General features: G+C 38.2%; 1 protein-coding gene across 1 annotated transcript in view; it reads right to left on the reverse strand.

Annotated features, from left to right (window-relative positions):
• Positions 1 to 18,479, reverse strand: part of IL5RA (interleukin 5 receptor subunit alpha) — a 47,167-nt gene extending 28,688 nt beyond the window's left edge. The window contains exons 1-10 of the mRNA XM_012468509.2: positions 18,048 to 18,479; positions 16,638 to 16,779; positions 13,230 to 13,298; positions 12,666 to 12,750; positions 10,456 to 10,601; positions 9,489 to 9,627; positions 6,087 to 6,240; positions 5,820 to 6,007; positions 3,608 to 3,753; positions 432 to 570 (exon numbers count right to left, since the gene is read on the reverse strand). Of these exons, the coding sequence (XP_012323932.1) occupies positions 432 to 570; positions 3,608 to 3,753; positions 5,820 to 6,007; positions 6,087 to 6,240; positions 9,489 to 9,627; positions 10,456 to 10,601; positions 12,666 to 12,750; positions 13,230 to 13,232 (1,000 nt within the window). The 5' untranslated portion in view covers positions 13,233 to 13,298; positions 16,638 to 16,779; positions 18,048 to 18,479. The remainder of the gene's footprint in view (positions 1 to 431; positions 571 to 3,607; positions 3,754 to 5,819; positions 6,008 to 6,086; positions 6,241 to 9,488; positions 9,628 to 10,455; positions 10,602 to 12,665; positions 12,751 to 13,229; positions 13,299 to 16,637; positions 16,780 to 18,047) is intronic.
• Positions 18,480 to 20,731: the final 2,252 nt, after the last annotated feature.

Genomic DNA, 20,731 nt, shown 5'->3' on the forward strand with positions numbered 1-20,731 from the left:
ATCTGGATTGTCAACACCAGTATTATAGTTACACTATTGTACTATAGTTTTGCAAGATGTTACCCTTAGGGAAAATTGGATGAGAGAGACACAGGATCTCTATTATTTCTTGCCACAGCCTGTGAGTCTAATGATTATTTCAAAATAAAAAGTTGAATTTTAAAAATGGATAGAAGTAGAAATAAAATTTGGGGGAACAAATAGGTACCAGGTCTAGGAGGGTTGGTGCTAATGAGAAGCTTGGACACTTAAACTTTATTGGCTTCATGGCAGATCTATCCCTGGTTGAAAAGGCAGTAGACCAATAGGAAATGAGTCACAATAGAGATATGAACCATTTTAAGACCCACAAATGAAAGTGTACCTTTCTAGGATTACCATCTTTGATTACAAGGAAGGCTTCCAATGCAAAACAAACATAAGCTACTTACCCACATAAATAGGTTGGCTCCACTCACTCCAGAGCCCTGCCTCTCTGCACATGGAGCTCACTGCTGCTCTCACTTGAACATCGTACTTAGAAAGATCATCAATTATTGAGATGAATGCATTGGTCATCATTTTTTCTATCTAAATGGAGAAAAATAGCATTATAAGAATCTCCAGACACCTAATTTAGTTCTGCCAATTGTCAAAATGGGAGGTCCTATATGGGTCATGTGACTCACTGATCAGCAAGCAATTTAAAATCAACAGGACACAATTAGTTTATGCTAGATGCTTCAGTGTGGATGTGTTGGCAATCACCCTTCAGGGGAACGCTGTCTTGTAACCAAAATATATGAAATGGTCAATGGTCAAGATCCAGGTGATCCTATCCAGGCCCAGCTGATGTTTCCAGACTGAAAGACTGGAGTGGCCTATGCCAGAATGCTTTATTCCTTCACCTTGTGCCTCCATAATCTGTGGTCACATTACTAAATAATATCACACAAACACTAGATTGTCTAGTGTCGAAATGAAGGTATTTTCTCATGAATGAGTCTTTCACCTTTTTCTTTTTACTCATCATTGTCACCACCATCCAACTAGTCCCCTGTGCCAGAGATGTGTTCCTGACACCTGCATCTTGAATATCCCCTGGAGGTATTTCTCCCTTTTTCACTCCAGGCCCGTGACCATTGCCTATTTTAGCTCTTATTATCTTTTGCTTGGACTCTTAACAGTAGCCACTAACTGATATCCATATGTCCATGTGTACCTTCCCCAATAACATCTAGTTTTCATGCTGCTACCAAAATTCTTCTACTATGCAAATGTAGACACATTTCTTTATTGTGGAAAACTTTTCAGTGGCATCCATTGCCTGTAGTCATGGTTTAAAAAAAAAAAGCTATTTCTTTATTTTTTAACAAAATCCTATAGAGCCACTTGGGGAGAAGTCACAGTGTCACATATAGAGTCATGATTCCAGTGTTGGTCTTATGTCCAGGCACCCAGGCAGACTAAATTACTTGCCACTTGGCTGAAGGAACCACACTCTCTCAAGCATAAAGTCACTCCTTTCCTAGACTGGTGCAAGTCAGGCACTATTTATTACTGGCCTGTGATGGGCTAAATATAGAAATTATGACTGCAATTTAGAAGTTTTGATAGCAATTTGACATTGCTATGATATACAGACACATCAGTGAACTGACACTTTACATGTCTTTGGCTGTATTTAATTTTTTCTAGCAAATCATTTTAATTGTATTTGACAAAAGCACCAGTCTATGGTAGATTAGACAGTATAAAACACACACACACACAGTCCTTCAGTGTAAGTATTTTGGGAAGCTCTGACTAAGAAAGTCCTTCTCATGTTTTCTCACCAGACCAGTTTCTCTTCATCCTTGCAGATTCTGTTCAATTCCTCTCTGCAGAGTAGGCTCTCTGCCCACACCCCTATCTCTAGCTGCATTGGCTTTTCCTGTAGGAGGGCAACCCCAAGGCTGGGCAAGTGTGTCACAAGATTGGGTCACTCGATGGCAGAAACAGTCTTATTTATCCTTATCTCTCACAAAGGAACCAATTTGTAAATATTTGTTGAATCATATTGAATTGGCTTTGTCTACTCTCAGTAAGACATGAGTTGGAATCCTGACTATCCTGTTTTTTTTCTAGCTTTGTGACTGTGGGAGAGTTACTTTACCTCTTTTGCCTCACTTTCCTATAAAATGAGAATGATAATTACATCATAGCATTATTGTGAGGATAGAATAAACTCAAATAATAAAGCTTGACACATAATTGATGCTCAAGAAATGTTGATTGACTTTCTTCTCAGTTCCATTCCCCTTGAAATTTTTGACCATTAGTGCTAATACTTTTTTAAAAATTGTGGTAAAATACATATAATGAAATTTACCATCTTAACCATTTTTAAGTATGCAATTTTATAATATATTTTCACATTGTTGTGTCACCAATGTTCAACACTCTTTTAATCTTGCGAAACTGAAACTCTGTACCCATTAAACGATAGCTCTCCATCCACCCTTACCAATTCCTGGTAACCACCATCTTACCCTGTTTCTATGAGTTTGACTATTTAACCTCATAAAAATAGAATCAGACAGTATTTGTCCTTTTGTAACTGACTTATTTTTCTTAGCATAGCGTCTTCAAGGCTCCTCTGTGTTGTAGCATGCCAGAATTTCCTGCCTTTTAATGCTGGCTCATATCCTGTTGTATGTATATGCTGCATTTTGCTTATTCATTCATTTAATGGGCACTCAGGTTGCTTCTGGCTTTTGGCTATTGTGAATAATGCTGCTATGGACATGTGTGTACAAACATCTCTTTGAATCCTTGCTTTCAATTCTTTTGTATATGTGGCCAGAAGTGGAATTGTTGGATCATATGGAAATTCTATTTCTAATTTTTTGAGAATTCATCATACTGTTTTTATAGCAGCTGCATCATTTTAGATTTTTCTTTCTTTTTGAGATGAAATGTCACTCTGTCACCCAGGCTGGAGTGCAGTGGCACAATCTCAGCTCACTGCAACCTCTGCCTCCCTGGTTGAAGCGATTCTCCTGCCTCAACCCCACCCCCACCCCAATGTAGCTGGGATTATAGGTGTGCGCCACCACATCCAGATAGGTTTTGTATTTGTAGTAGAGATGATGTTTCACTATGTTGGCCAGGCTGGTCTTGAACTCCTGACCTCAGCTGACTCCTTTATGAGGTTGCAGGAAACAACAATTTGCCTAAGTAAAAATAGGTACAGTATTAACCTGTAGTACTGAAAATACTGCGGGGTTTCACCATGTTGGCCCGTCTTAAACTCCTGACCTCAGGTCATCCGCCCACCTTGGCCTCCCAAAATACTGGGATTACAGGCGTGAGTCACTGTGCCCAGCCATAATTTTAGGTTTTAACTAACACTAGTACCAATGAGTCTGTATCTAATCCTTTGTATTAGTTTTAACCAAAAGTATGTTCTTTCAAAACAAAAGGCCAGTAAGATTCGGTTTATATCTATAATACCTGGGTAGATATAAGTTAACTTTCACATTGTTAGTTCAAAGTTGTAATTTGATTGCAGTCACTGAAGATAATGTTTTAAATGTTTCTAAAATGAATGTCTATCTTCAAATATTGGAATGATCTGAGGAATTACCTGTAAATATCCATTCCTTGTATTGTGTATTTTCACTTCATAATCAAAGCAATGGATTGGAAAGGCAGACACTGGTTTCTCCCATTGGATAGAGAGACGAGTTCCTTCAATCTCTGCTGTGACATTCAGTGGAGGATTTATTTGATCTATATTAGGGAATGAAAGATCAATGATATTTCCTTAGAATCTGTGATCAGAGCTGATAACTCCAACCCACTCACACTTCTCAAGGCATTTCTGAGATAGGCTTTTTTCAAAAAGGTCTTACCATCAGGTCTTAATCAACTGATCTCCAAGCCACAGGAAGCTGGTGGCCTCCCATAATACACTTGTCTTACAGTGCTGAAGAAGAAGAGACCCTTTCTGGAAACTACAAGGATTACTACTCCAAATGGAATTGAATGCTTGAATCTCTTCCGCACTTAGCTCATTGCAAGACTCACCCACCATCCCCTTTTACTTCTCAAGTTGTACCAAGCCCAGAATAAACCTGACCATTGAGAGAACATTTCCCCGGACCTCCCACCAAGCCCTGCCTCTTGCCAGTAGCTATACGGCCCTGAGCAAATCACTTCCCCTTTCTGAGATTCAGTTTTTAATCTCATTTTGTTTACTGTGTCTTTGTTTGTTTGGGAGACAGAGGAACAGGAAACTTCAGTTTTCTTTTGCATTATAAAGAATGGATTGGGCTAAATTTGTCTTCCCTTAGGATTCTAATGTTCTTTCCCTTGAGATCTCACTTGATTGTCTTGTGGTGCCTTGAAATGAGTAGAAGTTAATTCTTAGCGAGTGTCCTTGTCTTAGGTAATGTGGCTTAGATCTCACAATTAATAGGGCCAAGACTGGGATCCACTCGCTTCAGAGCCTCCTATTCCCTAAGAAGAAAATTATTAACCAAGAAAGTGCTTATTTCTTTTAGTAATCCTGGGAATTAGCCCCAATAAAATGAAAATCATAAAAGAAAATGAATTCCTGTGGTCTGTACTAGATCATATCCATTTTTATATTAATATTATTTTTTCCTAGGTCTTCCTCAGCATCTTTTATTGCCAATTTTCATGAAAGTGACATTTTTAGTTTACCTTAGAAATGTACTACTAGAGAGAATTGCATAACCTCTTTAGTAAGGGCTATGATTCTTTACACAAAGTTATATCCATTGGATATAGATATGTCACAGCCAAATCATATCCTCTAAATAATATTTTAGTATATTTATTAAACCTTTATGCCAGGCACTGTTCTAAGCACTTTATCATTAGCAACACAATTCTCATGAAAACAATGGAAGTATTGATTCCTCTCCATTGTTTCAGATAAGATTAGACACAGAGGAATGGCCAGCTCATCCAAGGTCACTCAGTCAGTGGTAGAACCAGGATCCAAGTCCAGGCAGTGTGCCCCCACCCCCAGCAACCCATAATAACCAGCCCACCGTTGAAATCTGGAATCTCCATAACCAAGAATGTCATGTGAGAGCACCTGATGAGTTTCATGAACAGAACTATCTGAGATGAGGGAGAGTGTATTCCCTTTTGAGAATTGAGCGGATGAAAATATGAATAGAATTTTTAGAGCTGAGAATTGCACACTGAGAGATAGTTGAGCTGGAGAACATCCAGGAGATGGGCCAGAACAGTGGGAAATGCAAGGAGAGAGATGTTAGCCTGGAGAAGAAGGGCTTCTGAATGGGAAATCTACTGGAACAGCTAAGAAAGGCCATTCTGTAGGGAAAGGACTCAAACCATCTGGGTTGGCACTAGTCTGTAACAGCACCCGGGGGCAGAAATTTTGCAAAACCTGTCAGAAGTGATGAAAGATTAAATGGTCTCTTTGAAGCAGCTAGTTCACTTTTCCTAGTGCAGTGATTCTCAACTGGGAGAAATTTTACCCACTGAGGGGCATTTGGCAAAGTCTGAAACTTTTTGAAAAATCGTATCTCAGGGGCAGAGGGGCATACTAATGGCATCTAGTGTGAGAAGCCAGAGATGATGCTAAATATCCTACCATGCCCAAGACAACCCTCCATAACAGTTATCCTGTCAAATCATTGGTAGTGTTGGGATGGAGAACCCTGTCCCAGTGGTTTTCGAACATGGGCCCCATGCTTACCTAGCAATGGAAGATTAGTAAAACTAGGTGATTTTTATAACCCTTCCCTCCAGTACTGAGATTCTGAGATTATTTCGGATTTGGGTTAAGTCAGTCTTACCAATGGTATGAAGGGCAAACAGCTGATCAAAGGGCTTGATGGCAGTGTGCTTGCTGGAGCCGTTAACAAGCACCACAAGCCAGTCACGCCCTCTGCTGTGGATGAAAGTTCTGGGAAACCAGCATGCGATATTTCTCTCCAATATGTCTTTGCTGTATTCTTTGCATTCTTCAGTCCAAGAACCATATCTAAATTGGAACACTCATGAGTTTTATAACACTGCAGGAAACAACTATTTGCCTAAGTAAAAATAGGTTCAGTACTAACCTGTAGTAGAGAAAATACTGTGTGTCCTCAGGGGCATCTGTGCCAACAAGCCAGGTGCAGTGAAGGGAAACTTGGTATGGCCTTAAATGTGAATAATTATCTGCTGTAGTGTTTGTGGTGCAGGTTAAATTCACAACTGAGGTTCCAGGAGACCCTAGGTAGTCAAAAATAAAAAGAACAACAAATTGCCATAGTAGACTCTGAATTTCGTGCTTCTTTTGGAATTGCAGTGATGTGAACATCTTATTCATCATCAAAAATAATCATCTTCACATTGGTTTTTTCCCTTGAGAGTCTCGCTCTGTCACCCAGGCTGCAGTACAGTGGTGTAATCTCAGCTCACTGCAAACTCTGCCTCTGGGTTGGAGTGATTCTCATGCCTCAGTCTCCTGAGTAGCTAGGATTACACGTGTACACCACCACACTCAGCTAATTTTTGTATTTTCAGTAGAGCTGAGGTTTCAGCATGATGGCCAGGCTGGTCTTGAACTCTTGACCTCAAGTGATCCGCTGGCCTTGGCCTCCTAAAGTGCTGGGATTACAGGCATGACCCACCATGCCCAGCCATTATCACATATTTCTAGAAACCTTCTAACCACGAAAGGCCAACTTACTGGAGATATGGAATTAGAATTATAAAGCCCCCATTTCTGATATTAAAGAGCTTCCCAGTTATTTTGTTTGGGGCTTGGTGGTTGTGTTTGTGCAATAAATGTGTGAAAGTTCAAGAGAAGTACAATATATTATCATTTAGAGGTTGATGTCCAGCAACTTTAGTGCTCTAATTCCACATTTGTTAATAACTAGCTGTGAGACAGTGCCCCCCACTCTCTCGACTCTATATTTTCAATTGTACAGAAGAGGGTTGGTACACAAAGGTCTTGAGTGTCTCTTTCCATCCTAGAATTGTATGATTCATTAGGTTATATCCAAATGTTTCATGAATTACATAGGTTGCTGCTCAGAAGAAATGAGTTTTGACAACACTGAAAGATAATACCACTACTTTGCAGACTTGATGCACATTAGTATGTTAAAGTCCTCTTTAATATACTAGAACTTTAAGAAAACCTTGAATTGGCCAGGCACAGTGCTCGTGTCTGTAATTCCAGCACATTGGGAGGCCAAGGCAGATGGATATCTCTTGAGCGCAGGAGTTTGAGACTAGCCTGGGTAATATGGAAAAACCCTATATCTACAAAAAATAAAACAAAAATTAGCCAGGTGTGGTGGCAGGTGCCTGTAGTTCCAGCTACTGGAGAGGTTGAGGTGGAAGGATCACTTGAGCTGGGGAGGTCAAGGCTGCAGTGAGCCAAGATTGTGCCACTGCATTCCAGCCTGGGCAACAGAATGAGACCCTGTCTCAAAAAAAAAATAAATAAATAAAAGAAAACGAAAAAGAAAACCTTCAAATTTTATTTTATTTTATTATTTATTCTTATTATTTTTGGAAACAGAGTCATTCTGTCGTCCAGACTGGAGTGCAGTGGTGGGATTGGTTCACTGCAACCTCCACCTCCCAGGTTCCAGCAGTTCTCTTGCCTCAGCCTCCCTAGTAACTGGGATTACAGGCACATGCCACCACATCCAGCTAATTTTTGTATTTTTAGTAGAGATGGGGTTTCACCAAGTTGGCCAGGGTGTTCTTGAACTCTTGACCTCAAGTAATCCACCTGCCTCGGCTTCCCAAAGTGCTAGGATTACAGGCGTGAGCCACTGTGCCTGGCCAAGATTTTAAATGCAACCTTTTAATGTTTGCTTTATTAAGGATTTCTCAAATCATGTGACTAGAAAGGCTTGTTTTCATTTCAGCCTCTCGTTGCTGTATTAACTGTTGGTCTTTAGAATACACTGGGAAACACTGGGCTTGTTAGTGGTTGTTCAGAGAAGAAAACAAGCTCTTGCACCCAGGTCAGCAAGGACCGCATCAAAATGAGAGCCTTGAGAGACAGAAGGGGGTCTTTTGATCATAGCTTAAATCAGTTGTAGAGCATTTTTATCACTGTCAGCCAGTGTCTTTCAAGAAGCAGAGGGAGAAGATGATGAGAGAGAGCCTTTTAATACCTATAGAGAAATTAGAGAAGTTAAAGATGGATTTCTAGAGAAGTTAAAGATGAGGTATTAAAGAAATACCTCAAAGCAGATTGACTTATTCAGTTCATAGTATATATTCATATATTAGGTTGATGCAAAAGTAATCATGATTTTGATCATTACTTTTGTACCAACCTAACATATATTTGTCCATGCACCAAATGACCAGAAAGTCCACGCCCCAAATACAGTTTACAGATTCTGAAGACTCTTTGTCTTGTAATTCTCATCCAAGGAATCATTTTATGTGGATTCCACTTGGTTCAAAACAGAAATAATTTTTATTAGTGTCATCCTGTATTAGAGTGCTCAGAGGATAATTAGAATTGTAGTAATCTAAATGGCAAAGTGCCTCATAGGTAAAATCCAGTTATTCATTATAGAAAGGGGGAATAGTGTGGTTTGATGTAAAGCACATACAAAAACCCATCTCTGTGCTCTTGTATCTACCTTGAATTAGTTTCTGTACTTGGAATCAAGCCCATGCAAATTGGTTGGTATGTGGTCTAGACAAGTTATAACAAGTAAATTGGGCCAGATACGGTGGTTTACGTCTGTAACCCCAGGTGGATGGCTTGAGGCCAGGAGTTCGAGACCAGCCTGGCCAACAGGGCAAAACCCCATCTCTACAATAATAATAATACAAAACTTAGTCTGCCATAGAGGCACATGTCTATAATCCCAGCTATTCGGGAGGCTGAGACATGAGAACCACTTGAACCCAGGAGGCAGAGGTTGCAGTGAGTTGAGAACACACCACTGCACTTCAGCCTGGGTGACAGAGTGAGACTCTCTTTCAAAAAAAAAAAAAAAAAGTAAATGGGAAGATCTTAATGATTGTGTTTTAAGTCACCAACACAATTCAGGAGGCATGGTCTTTTCATCTGGTGATATGAGAAGATAATCGTTTGAAAATTACCTATGAGCTTGACTGACCAAGACAATTGTTATTGGGTGCACCCACATATCCCAGAACTTGGTAGCCTGCTTTTCCTCTTTTATCTCCCCTATTGTGTGTGCACATTTAAGTGTTTGATCAGAAGTATTACTGATTCTAAGTATCAGAAACACCAGCTTTCCACTGGAGGCCAGTGCAGAGACAGTAGATATTTCTGCAAGAATGTTCCAAATGGAATTCAGTTGGTTATAAGAAGTGGCAGCAGCCTTGGTTAGGATGTTGTTGATATGGGAGTACTTGATAAGAACAGGTGACTGACTGAAGAAAAGTGAGTTAGCGTTAATTTTTCTACTTTTCCATAGTTTCAAAGTCCAAAACATAGGCACTGGACTTTTGGAGGTTCGCTTTACCTGGTGGAGCATGAACTTGAGCAGAAACCCAGCTGCTGGCCAAGAATGAGTGGTCATTCTGCAGGATGGTCCGCACACTTGCTGAAAAGCCTTGGTGGAGGATGGTTACACAGTTGCTTTCAGTGATTCTGGTTTCATACTAAAAATAAAACCCACAAGTCATGGTACATAAAAGAGAACTAGCCTTAAGAGAGCTATTTTAATTAAATCTGCATTTTCTTCCACTTTTTAAATGACGAGGAAAATGCGATGGAACAGTTTTGCTAGAAAAAAGTCAAAACCATTGTAATAACAACACAGTAATTTCTCAGCAACACAGGAACACATTATTCTTGTAAATACAAATAAAATATTACAGTTAAACTCAAGTTCTCCTTGACCACCATCTCCCAGAGGTCAATGTTTGACAGAAAATTCTCTAGAATTCTATATTGACTGAAAAATAGTTAATATGAGTCACTTCTCCCTTTGTTTGAATGCACTGCACACCTAATATGCAGCAGGCCCCAAGGTAAAACTGAGGCTCTGAGAAGCTAAGTGACCTGTCCCAGGTTGCAAAGGCAGGAAGTAGAAAAACTAGGATTCGAACTTGATTTCCCTAACTCTCTACTCTGCCTGCCCGCCTCGTGTTTTACTAGACTACTTTCCCCTGTTCTGTTGTAATTTTAGGGGAAACACAAAACCAGTATCCAATCCATTGTGCCTAAGAAGTTACTAAACATTCTTCCTTAAGGGAAAGAATCATCTGAAAGTTAAAATATTCTGCAATTCTGTGTAATGCTGTACAATATACGCAGCACTAGCTCACAGGCATTCTTGCAGAGACACTATTCTACTGGTAATATAACAAAGAGCCTATCAGTAGTTTTCTTTTTCTTTTCTAATCTAAGATTTCATTTGATAAAGAAAATGCAGTCAAAATGCATATTTATTCTCAGTAAGGATATCTGTTAGAATAAACACTTACGTCATCTTCTTTTGGAGCGTTTATTTTCACTTGATACTCTAGATTAACATTCCTTTGCTCTTGATCAGGATTTGGTTCCCAATGTAAAAGAACTTGAGCCAAACCAGTAACTTTAATGGTAAAATTGACAGGTGGGAGAAGTGAAACTGTTGATTCAAAGAAAGAAACAACACAGTGTTCAACTGGACATAGGCAGCACTTTGAAAACTTTTTGAATATTTGTTGCCCTGCAGATGCTGTCCTGGACCTGCAGCACCACAGACACAGTTGTTTTGCTGTGCCTGAACACGAGGGCAAAGAGAGAGTGGCTATTTTTACCCAAGTAGCTGGGACTACAGGTGCATGCCACCATGCTGGGCTAATTTTTTGTTGTTGTTGTTCAACTAGAGACAGGGTTTCACCCTGTTGACCAGGCTGGTCTCAAACTCCTGACCTCAAGTGTTCTACCCACCTCAGCCTCTCAAAATGCTGGAATTATAGGCATGAGCCATGATGGCCAGCCTACAAGCAATTTCTTTAAAACTGTTTTTAACTTATCTTTTTTATGTTTCCCAGGTGTTTACCTATAATATCTGTATTTTTATTGAAATGTGAACATGTTACTGTATCACTATTCACTATAACCGTATTTTTCAAACTGAGGGTCATTATCCATTAACAGACAATGATAACAATGTATTGGTTTGTGATCAGAATTTTTGTTTTAATGATGTGGAAGAAAAATAGAATAGAAAATATCAGTGTGCATCAAACATAATAAGAGCTGTTTTATGTATCTCTTGTTTCCACTACATAAAGGTAGTTATAGATATATATTTGTATGTGTGCTGGTATATAATGTAAAAATGTACTTACCTCTTATGAGTCACAGACAAAAATATTTGCAAGCAAACTTACTTAAATAGGCCTCTACACAAAGAAAATCTTTCTTCCCCCTTCATGAGCCACTTTCTGACTTTGCTTTCAAAATATAAACTTTTGTTTAATTACAAAATCACTATCTATTCTTTGAAGAAATATCGAAAAGCACAGGTAAGCACAAAGAAGTAAATAAAATTTTTTAAATAATCATACCACTAAGAATGGCATTAACATATGATATATTCACTATGATTTTTCTGGACGTATATTTATTTATTTTTATTTACAATTAGGACAGTATTGTGCACACAATTACCAAAACTTCTTTTATTCATTTACTAAGTAATCAGGATTTATCCATTGACGTTAACAACCTTCTATACCTCTATATCCACATTTACCACATGAGGATTTTTAGAGCTCTGTCTGTATTGCACTGTCCCTTATGGTAGCCACTGACAACTTGTGGCTATTAAAATTTTAATTAGTTAATTAATTAAGTTTTGAGACAAAGTCTCACTCTGTCACCCAGGCTGGAGAGCAGCGGTGCAATTTCAGTTCACTGCAACCTCTGCCTCTCAGTTCAAGCTATTCTGTTGCCTCAGCTTCCCAAGTAGCTGAGATTACAGGCATTTGCCACCATACCTGGCTATTTCTGTATTTTTAGTAAAGATGGGGTTTCCCCACGTTAGCCAGGCTGGTCTCAAACTCCTGACTTCAAGTGATCCACCTGCCTTGGCCTCCTAAAGTGCTGGGATTACAGATGTGAACCACTGTGTCTGGCCTAAATTAATTTAAATTAATTACCGTAGTTGCACTATCCATATGTCAAGGGCTCAGTAATCACATATGGCTAGTGGCTACTGCCGTGGACATTACAAAGATAGAACATTGTCATTACCATAGATAGTTCTGTTGACAATGCTAGATTTGGATCATGTGATGGTTTTCCTTAAACTCTGTCATCACACCAAATACGTACATCAACAAATTTCAGGACAAAATGCAGTGGAACCTTCTTAATGTTCAGTTATGAAGCCTGCTAACTATTCCCTTGTGTGGGAAGACTTTCCAAATGCGGCCACTGGCACCAGCTTTATTCCATGGTGCCCAGTCACCCACACTTGCACTTTGATTTCTCACTGTAGCATAATATTTGCATTTCAACCAACATTAGTTTCTTAAAATACAGCATGTTTAAAGCATCTATCTTCTGATGGGATAAATATTGTCTCTTATAAAAATCCATATATAATGTTCTAATTGACAGTTTAAGAGAAAATAATGCTACCTTTTTACTAACATACTTTTAAAAATAAACATTATTGAATTTAATTGAAGGTCCTTACTCTTTTCATCAGGAAGTAAGTCAGCTTGCAGGATCTCAGTGACCCCCAAAAGAATCAGTAATATAGGTGCCATGATGATCATATCCTACAGAAAACAAGGGAGATATAAAAATCACCTTATTGCTATTTTTAAGAAAAACTGATAGCTACATTCTAACATAAAATATAGTCATTTGACCATTCAACAAACATTTATGGCATATTTGTTATGTGCTAGAAATACAAACATGATGAAATCTTGGATTTTGCCCTTCCAATGTAGATTCATAGCCTGAAAGACAGAATGAAACATAAATTGATAAATGTAAAAACCTGTTGAAAAACTGCCCCAACAAAGGTGTGTATAGGGGTATGATAGGAGAGAGACTTCTGATTTGCCATCTAAAAACTAGAGTTCTTGACACATACTAAGGGGAAAAGACATTCCTGGTGAAACCCAAGGTATGTTTAAAGCTGGAAGAGAAGAAAACAAATAGGAGGGGATTGCTTTTCAGCTAGAGATCAGAGCAGATCTCTGAACATAGAAGTTCTAGCATAGTCAATAAAAGAAATAAACAACTTTACCATTTTCACTATGAGGATTTAAATATGAGCCAACATGACAGGAAACTTTAATCTAAAACAATTTGTAGCCTGAGAAAGAGAAACTTCGTATCACCAATCCAGAAGCAACTTGTGGTACTTTGACTTTAAGGAGACTTTTTTTTTTTTTTTTTTTGGTACCCAAATGGGAGCAGGTCACAAAAGAAATGAAAAACATAGTGATGGACCTGGGGAAAATAAAGAGAATATGTCTACCTCCTTGAAACAATTGGGCAATGAGAAGAAATCTAGAGCAGCAAATGTGCTAAACAGCTCACTGTGAACATGCACGAAAGTCTCAGCATTCTGTTCTACACATCGGAAAGGAGAGTGGGTGATCTCTTTCTGGGAATTGTAGATGAGAAATCTCGAGTTTTTCTTCTGCACATTTTGAAAGGCATATTTCATAAGAACTTAGCTTTAAAGGACAAATAACACGCATGGCTTCCCCATGTTGCCCTCACTTTGACATAACAGTACTTCCTACTCTCTTACCACGTGCTCCCCTTAGAGACTGGGTACCAGGCACCTGTGACTGTTATACATGATGGAAATCCCTTCCACGGACATTATTCCTACTCATGAAGGAAAGGAGTCTGAATGGTGAAATAATTTGCCAAAGATCAAACAGCTGTTAAGTAATGAAGCCTAGACCCAATCTCTGATCTTCCAACAGCAAAACCTAGGCCTGTCACCTTTATAGTACTAATTACAATGATTTATAATTTCGGTTAAAAAATTTATTTACGTGTCTTGATATTTTCCAAATATAATTCCAGTAGAACCATAGGAGAGACCTGGGCTAAATGAATACCTCCAGGAAATAGCACAGAACACTCTTAACTTCATTATTACTTCTTAAATCATTACTTAAGTTGCCGCTACTACTGCTGAACTTACTAATGAAATTGGTAAAGTGCCACAACAGCAGGAAAGAATCGGCATATAAATCACTCAATTCCTTTCCAAATAAACTTAAGTATTGCTAATCAGAACTGTGCCAGTTTTGATTTTAAAATGCTGTTTCTTTTTTCTCCGAGGATTTCATACCATGTAGAAAATTAAAAAAAAAAAAAGATGATGACAGCAATAGCAGGTACTCTATAATTTTAAAATCATTTTCAACAAGTTAGAATTTTAATGAATTAAGGGAAAACACTAGTAATCTACTAAGCCTGAGAATCAAAGGTAAAAATTCCTTAACAACAGCAATAAAGATAGCTTCCTCCTGAAGTTATGAAGGTGATGTCTTGAAATGTCAACATTTCCTGAAATACTACATATGATCACATTTTGCACTAATTTTCAATAATAGGAATTCTAGGTCAGAACAAACTGCAAAGTTAATATTCCTTTGTGATTTCTACTGACGGACAAAGTAGAACTATGTTATAAGAGTACTTGTAAAAACAATAAACATCTATTTATCCTTTGCAATTAAACTGTTGAAGTAAGTAATAAAACTGTTGACTATCTCAGTGAGGGAGATAATTGAATATTTTATACAAGCAAGCACTCTCCCCTAGAATTTGTCTTGTATTCTAATTTTATAGCTTCTAAGAATAGAATTGTTTTTCAAATTTGATCATTCAAAAAAATTTTTATTATTAATTTTTGGCCATAAATAACTAGACAACTTTTTCATGTTTCATTGTTATATTTTACATTTAAAAAGAGATGCTTTTGGAAAAAAAAATCAGTTGTCCTATAGACAGTACAAGGTACTCAATTAAGAATTAAATATTACCAAGAATGACAGTTTTTTTGTGAGCCAGATAAATGTTATATAAGGTTGAGTATTACTAGAACTTCAGGATTTGATACCATGTTTTCTACAATTCTGCTCACTCTCTGTGGACCCTTAATACTTCTGGTCCCTGCAAAAAACAAACAAACAAACAAAACAACTCAAATCTCTTCAGGCCATTTATTTAATCCAAAGATACACTGTTATATAGACATCAACTGGGTCATATTTCACTATACAAGAATAGAGCTACTTCATTAGCTTAAATATATATATTGACAATATGTTCAACTCATTCTTCTCATGGCTACCAATTAAAATGTAGCAGAAAACCATTAAATTGTTAAAATAAGATGCAAACTAAGCAGAATGAAGCAACTATAGGTTACTTATTTACAATAATCAGGAATACATGCTCAATCTCTAAGAGAAATCATAATCTACTTGCTCATATAACATTTCATTGAGTCAATCTAAAATTCCTCGAGTGCTCTCTGAGAATCTAGTTTCTGATAGGTGTTACATTTTTTGAAATGTTGGAGAAAAAACAACCACAATCTCCTTTCCTACAGGTGTTTCTAGAAAGTTGGGTAAAATTTTGACAATTAGCAGTGGATTTCCCCAGTGTTCTTGAGAACTAGTTAAATTCCACTGAAGTTCAGACTTACAAATAGTTTCCCCTCTTTTTTTTCCAACTTATTTTTCTGCCTGGGGCATTTGTTTTATAACCAAAGTTATACTGGTGTCCCTGTTTTTAAAACCTTTTTGAGTTAACTCTGGTGACACCTAATTCCAGACTCAACTTTAGTGACAGAAATTGTAAAGCAACTGAGAGGATTCATGCTGTTAGGCTTTTAAATATAAAGAGTTTACTTTCTCTTTTATCCTGTACAGTATAAACAGCAATAAAAGTTACTTCTTGGAGGATGAAGAATAAATAAATAAACCAAGGTATATACTGCAGAAGACATGTTTACCTAGGTATATTGCATTATACCCCAATGAAAAACTGCACATTTCTACAGATATAAATGAATAATAAGGACCACTTAACATGCATGCATTTTTTACTACTACTGTACTTTTGATTAAATTTCTGAAATGGTCCTAAAATATAACTCATGAGTTCAGGTTGTGGCCATAGACATAAAATTCTGTCAGTTCAAGTTGAAATGGTGTTGCCACCTTGAGTATTTGGAAAAATAGAAGGAGTTTGCTACAAATTACCCAATGGTTGGCCAGGCGTGCTGGCTCACGCCTGTAATCCCAGCACTTTGGGAGGCTGAGGCAGGTGGATCACGAGGTCAGGAGTTCAAAACCAGCCTGGCCAACATAGTGAAACCCCATCTCTACTAAAAAATACAAAAATTAGCCGGGTAAAGTGGCAGGCGCCTGTAATCCCATCTACTAGGGAGGCTGAGGCAGGAGAATCACTTGAATCATGGAGACAGAGGTTGTAGTGAGCCAAGATTGCACTTCTGGCAAGCTAGCCTGAACAACAGAGCGAGACATTGTCTCAGAAAAAAAAAAGAAATACACACACGTGCACGCACACACACACACATATACACATCCCAATGGCAATTTCCTGCCAATTGCTCATGGTGCAGTTTGTCATCCCACATTCATGCTCCTGGGCGTACCTGTCTACAGGCAATCCTCTTGTTCCGATCAGTACTCAACAGTAGATGGGGAAGACCGTGTCTGTCGTGTCTATGCTCATGGCTGCAACCCCACTATCTAGCACAGTGTCAGGCACAGGACTGATGCTCAGTGTGCCAGGCCCTGTGTGGAACAGAAGCAAATTAGTGCACAGCCCTAATATGCGATGTGTAGTGGAACCTAACACAGGAAGAAGTTAGGTCAGGAGTGCGGCAGGCTGGGGAGTGTGTAACAAGCCTGGCCCACTTTTGGTACCTTGCCTAAAAATTTCCCATGCAGTGTTTGAAGTAATATAAACAAATGAGGTGATTTGACTTCTAAAACTTTATTATGCTTAGAAATGCAAACTTTTAACGAATATCTACATAGATTAATTTCTTTTTCAATAACCATGAAAGAGGACATAGTCACTTAAAAGAGAAATCATTTTGAACATTTCAAAAGGTAATGAAATGTTCAGTGTGATAATTCATTAGACCAAGTATTAAGGATATTATTCAACATGGCTATAAAAGCACCATCACTTTTCACATGTTTATTAATTTTAGGCTCATGGATATTAAAAGATTTTAATTTTTTTTTTCTCTCTGCGTCTCCTTTTTTCTACTTTTTTTGGGGGTTCCATTTCATCCTTTTCTGTCTACATGGAAATATGCTTACCTTGCTTTAGGTAAATATATTAGTGAACACAAAACCAAGTGAAATATTTCAGCAAATTTGTGTAAATTTTGTATAAAATGAAACATTCTTGGAAAGTCAAGAACCCCTACCAGAAAGAAAAAGCAGAATGCCTCCTTCAATTAGATAAAGTGCCATCATCTACTTTTTGTTGTTGTTTCTTTATTTGTAGATTTCTTGCTTAACTCTGAAACTTCCTAAGATATTTTATTAAACCCTATACCCTATTTTGGAAACTCATTTATTTTCTAAGAAATCTTGGCAGAATGTATGTTCTTATTTTAGTTGCATAAATTAGCTGGAGCAATGCAAAATAAATGTCTTATATTTATATAAGAATTAACAAAACAATAGGTGTTGTTTTAGTATGAGTCACTTTGCCACGGGCTTGCACATCTCAGTTACTGAGCCAAAACGCAAGAATAGAATCAACCTGACCTGCCTAATAATGCAAGTTTAATAGCACCATTATTAGTCTGTCCCTGCTAATAATAATAGAATTATAAGGAGTTTTGTTTCCCCTTTTTGTTGTTTAAAATTTGCCATATATTTAGAAGTCATTGTTTCTCACTTTTCCTAACCCCTCCTCCCGGCCCTGGGTGTAGTGAAATTATTAGGAGGTGGAGCACAGGGTATTGTAAGAGCCCATGCCATAGAAAAAAGGTATTTATTTGCTTACTCTGCAGTGAGTGAAGTATTTGATTCCCACTTACTGAGAAGTGCGGTGGCCGTGCGATCAGAAGCAGCAGCAGGGCATTGAGAACGAACCTTATCTCTGGGTGCACTTTTTAACTTAGAGGCGGTTCTTCACTCTTTCATCATCACAGCTGTAATGGTTAAAAACTCTCAGGCAGCTTCCTTTACGATGGGATGGCAACACGTTTTCTCTAAGCAAATATGGAGGAGGATTTGTACAGAGCAACTGTGCAGCAGCCAAACTGGAACTCCCAACAACCGAACGACTGTCAAATGAAAGAATCTCTCTTGCCCACATAGCCATTATCTGATAACTGTCTCGTCTGCATTTTCACTCTCTTTCAGAGCTGGTTTGCTATCTTCAGGAGTTGGAATTAACTTTTACTCATGGTGACAAGGTAATCAAATTTTCTATGGGTACTCTAAAGCTTTGCATTTCTGTTTTATTTATGTGCTTTGTTTGGCTAGAGCAGTTACTGTGCCTCTATCCCCTATGCAACACTGACACATGATTTGATAGAAAAATGGGCCTGAGGAGTACCCTCTCCCTACTCACAAGGCAATAGCAGCAGTTCTCAGCCCTTAAAGAATGCCCTTAGCTCTTCTCTGCTTTGTGAGCAGGTCTGGTACTCTCAAGTAAATCTGTGTGGGGGATGTGTTTCTGGGCGTGATAAATTGCTAGTGTCTGTCACCTCAGATCATCCTACACAAATTGTAGCAATGGCATTGTTGGTCTGTGGGTGCACCCAAGACCAACCACCTTCCTCACATCACATCCATTGTAGCACCCAGCTGTCTTCAGAATACTTCAATTTCAGCAAACCTACATGGCTTTTTCCCATCTTTTATACCATTTCTGTTTGATTCCTTATGGGAAATTTAGAGGTAATTGACTACAAAGCTGACTTCAGAAAAAAATATGGCTTAGAGTGTGAATAGATAAGAATAGTGCTCATTGTATGACCCAAGGCAGAGAGTAGTAGTTGCCTTTGGAAGGAGACCTTCAGTCTTAGCCCAAGAGATGAGTGATGCAGGATTCCCTGTCTCCTTAGTAGCCAGTTGGGAGACTCTCAGAGCAGATGTGGAAAGATGGTTGCCCTGGTTAGATCAGTGGTTCTGTTTGTGAGATGATAGATGGGCCTCCTGGAGGAAATTTCTGAAAGGCTCAGTGTTGGAGCAGTACAAGTACAGTCAGTGTGTGTGCTTGGGGTTCCCAAGGTGACCATTTTAGCAGTTGCCAAAATGAGACTGGCGCGATTATTATCAGGTTGAAATTGTCAGACCTAAAAATGTGATTTTCCTTGGGGAAAGGGGAAGTAAAACAAAGAACAGAGAGAGAGATCCACTTATTTGCTAAGAGGCACCCAGAAAAGTTTAGACATAGTATCAACCATGTGGCCTACTTTTTGAAGTCCTGCACATCTATTTATACACGTAGCATATTTGCCACTAATGAAGCCTTTAAAAATACTTATTAATCATTGTGAGGACAGTACTTTCTGGCTTAAAAGACTGCTTTAATGGTCTCTCTCTCTCTCTCTCTCTCTCTCTCTCTCTCTCTCTCTCTCTCTCTCTATATATATATATATATATATGCATACACACATATATATATGTATTTATGTGTGTGTGTGTGTGTGTATATATATATATATTTTTTTTTTCTTTTTTTGAGACCAAGTCTCCCCACCACCCAGGCTGGAGTGCAGTGGCACAATCTTTACTCACTGCAGCCTCCACCTTTCACGTTCAAATGATTCTCCTGCCTCAGCCTCCCAAGTAGCAGGGATTACAGGCATCCACCACCATGCCTGGCTAATATTTGTATTTTTAGTAGAGACAGGATTTCACCATGTTGGCCAGGCTGATCTCAAATTCCTGACCTCAAGTGATCTACCTGCCTTGGCCTCCCAAAGTGCTGGGATTACAGGCATGAACCACCACACAATGGTGGTCATGGTCTCTATATTTCTTACATTCATTTACGCAAATATTCATTGAAGGAACCTATGCACTATGCTAGGCATGGTGAAGGATATAAAGAAAATTAGATCTGGCTACTCCTTCCATACTGCCTTCCTGGGTATATGATCTGTAATTAATTACGCCAATAAAAACAAGCAAACAAACAAAATAAACACATGCTCATACAGAAACATCGTCTCTATGTATCCATATAAGTACAAAGGACAATGAGAGGCAGGGACTTGTATTGTTTATGGCAATAATTTCATTCTTTATAATAAAATATAAATGTCCAAAGACAGTATAATAGAACATGCTGGAAGAATTCACAGAAGTAGTTTTTTAAAAAGTGAAATCTAATGTGTCTGTATACCTTAAGCAAAACAACGTGAGTTTAGCCAAATAGAAATATGAATAGTAATAATATGAAAATCAGGGTTAAGTGGCTGCACCATGAACTCTGGTTAAAAGAGCTTCTTAAAGATATCAACTTCTAGAACTTGATTCCATGGAAATAATGAAAACTGTAGATCAAGATTTATGTAAAAGAGAACAAAATTCATTGTACCTTTACTTGGAATAGTAAAAGTAATATAGGAATGGTGAAGAGAAATATGTAACTGCTCAAGGTTGAAATATGTGATGTGGATGTTAAAAGGAATGTTTATCAAGAACTTTATTTTTCTTTTGAGACAGGGTCTCACTCTGTCACCCAGTCTGGAGTGCAGTGGCAGGA

Source organism: Aotus nancymaae, unplaced genomic scaffold (genome assembly GCF_030222135.1).
Source record: "Aotus nancymaae isolate 86718 unplaced genomic scaffold, 86718_ANA_hifiasm-v0.15.2.pri h1tg000046l, whole genome shotgun sequence".
NCBI classification, from domain to species: Eukaryota; Metazoa; Chordata; class Mammalia; order Primates; family Aotidae; genus Aotus; species Aotus nancymaae.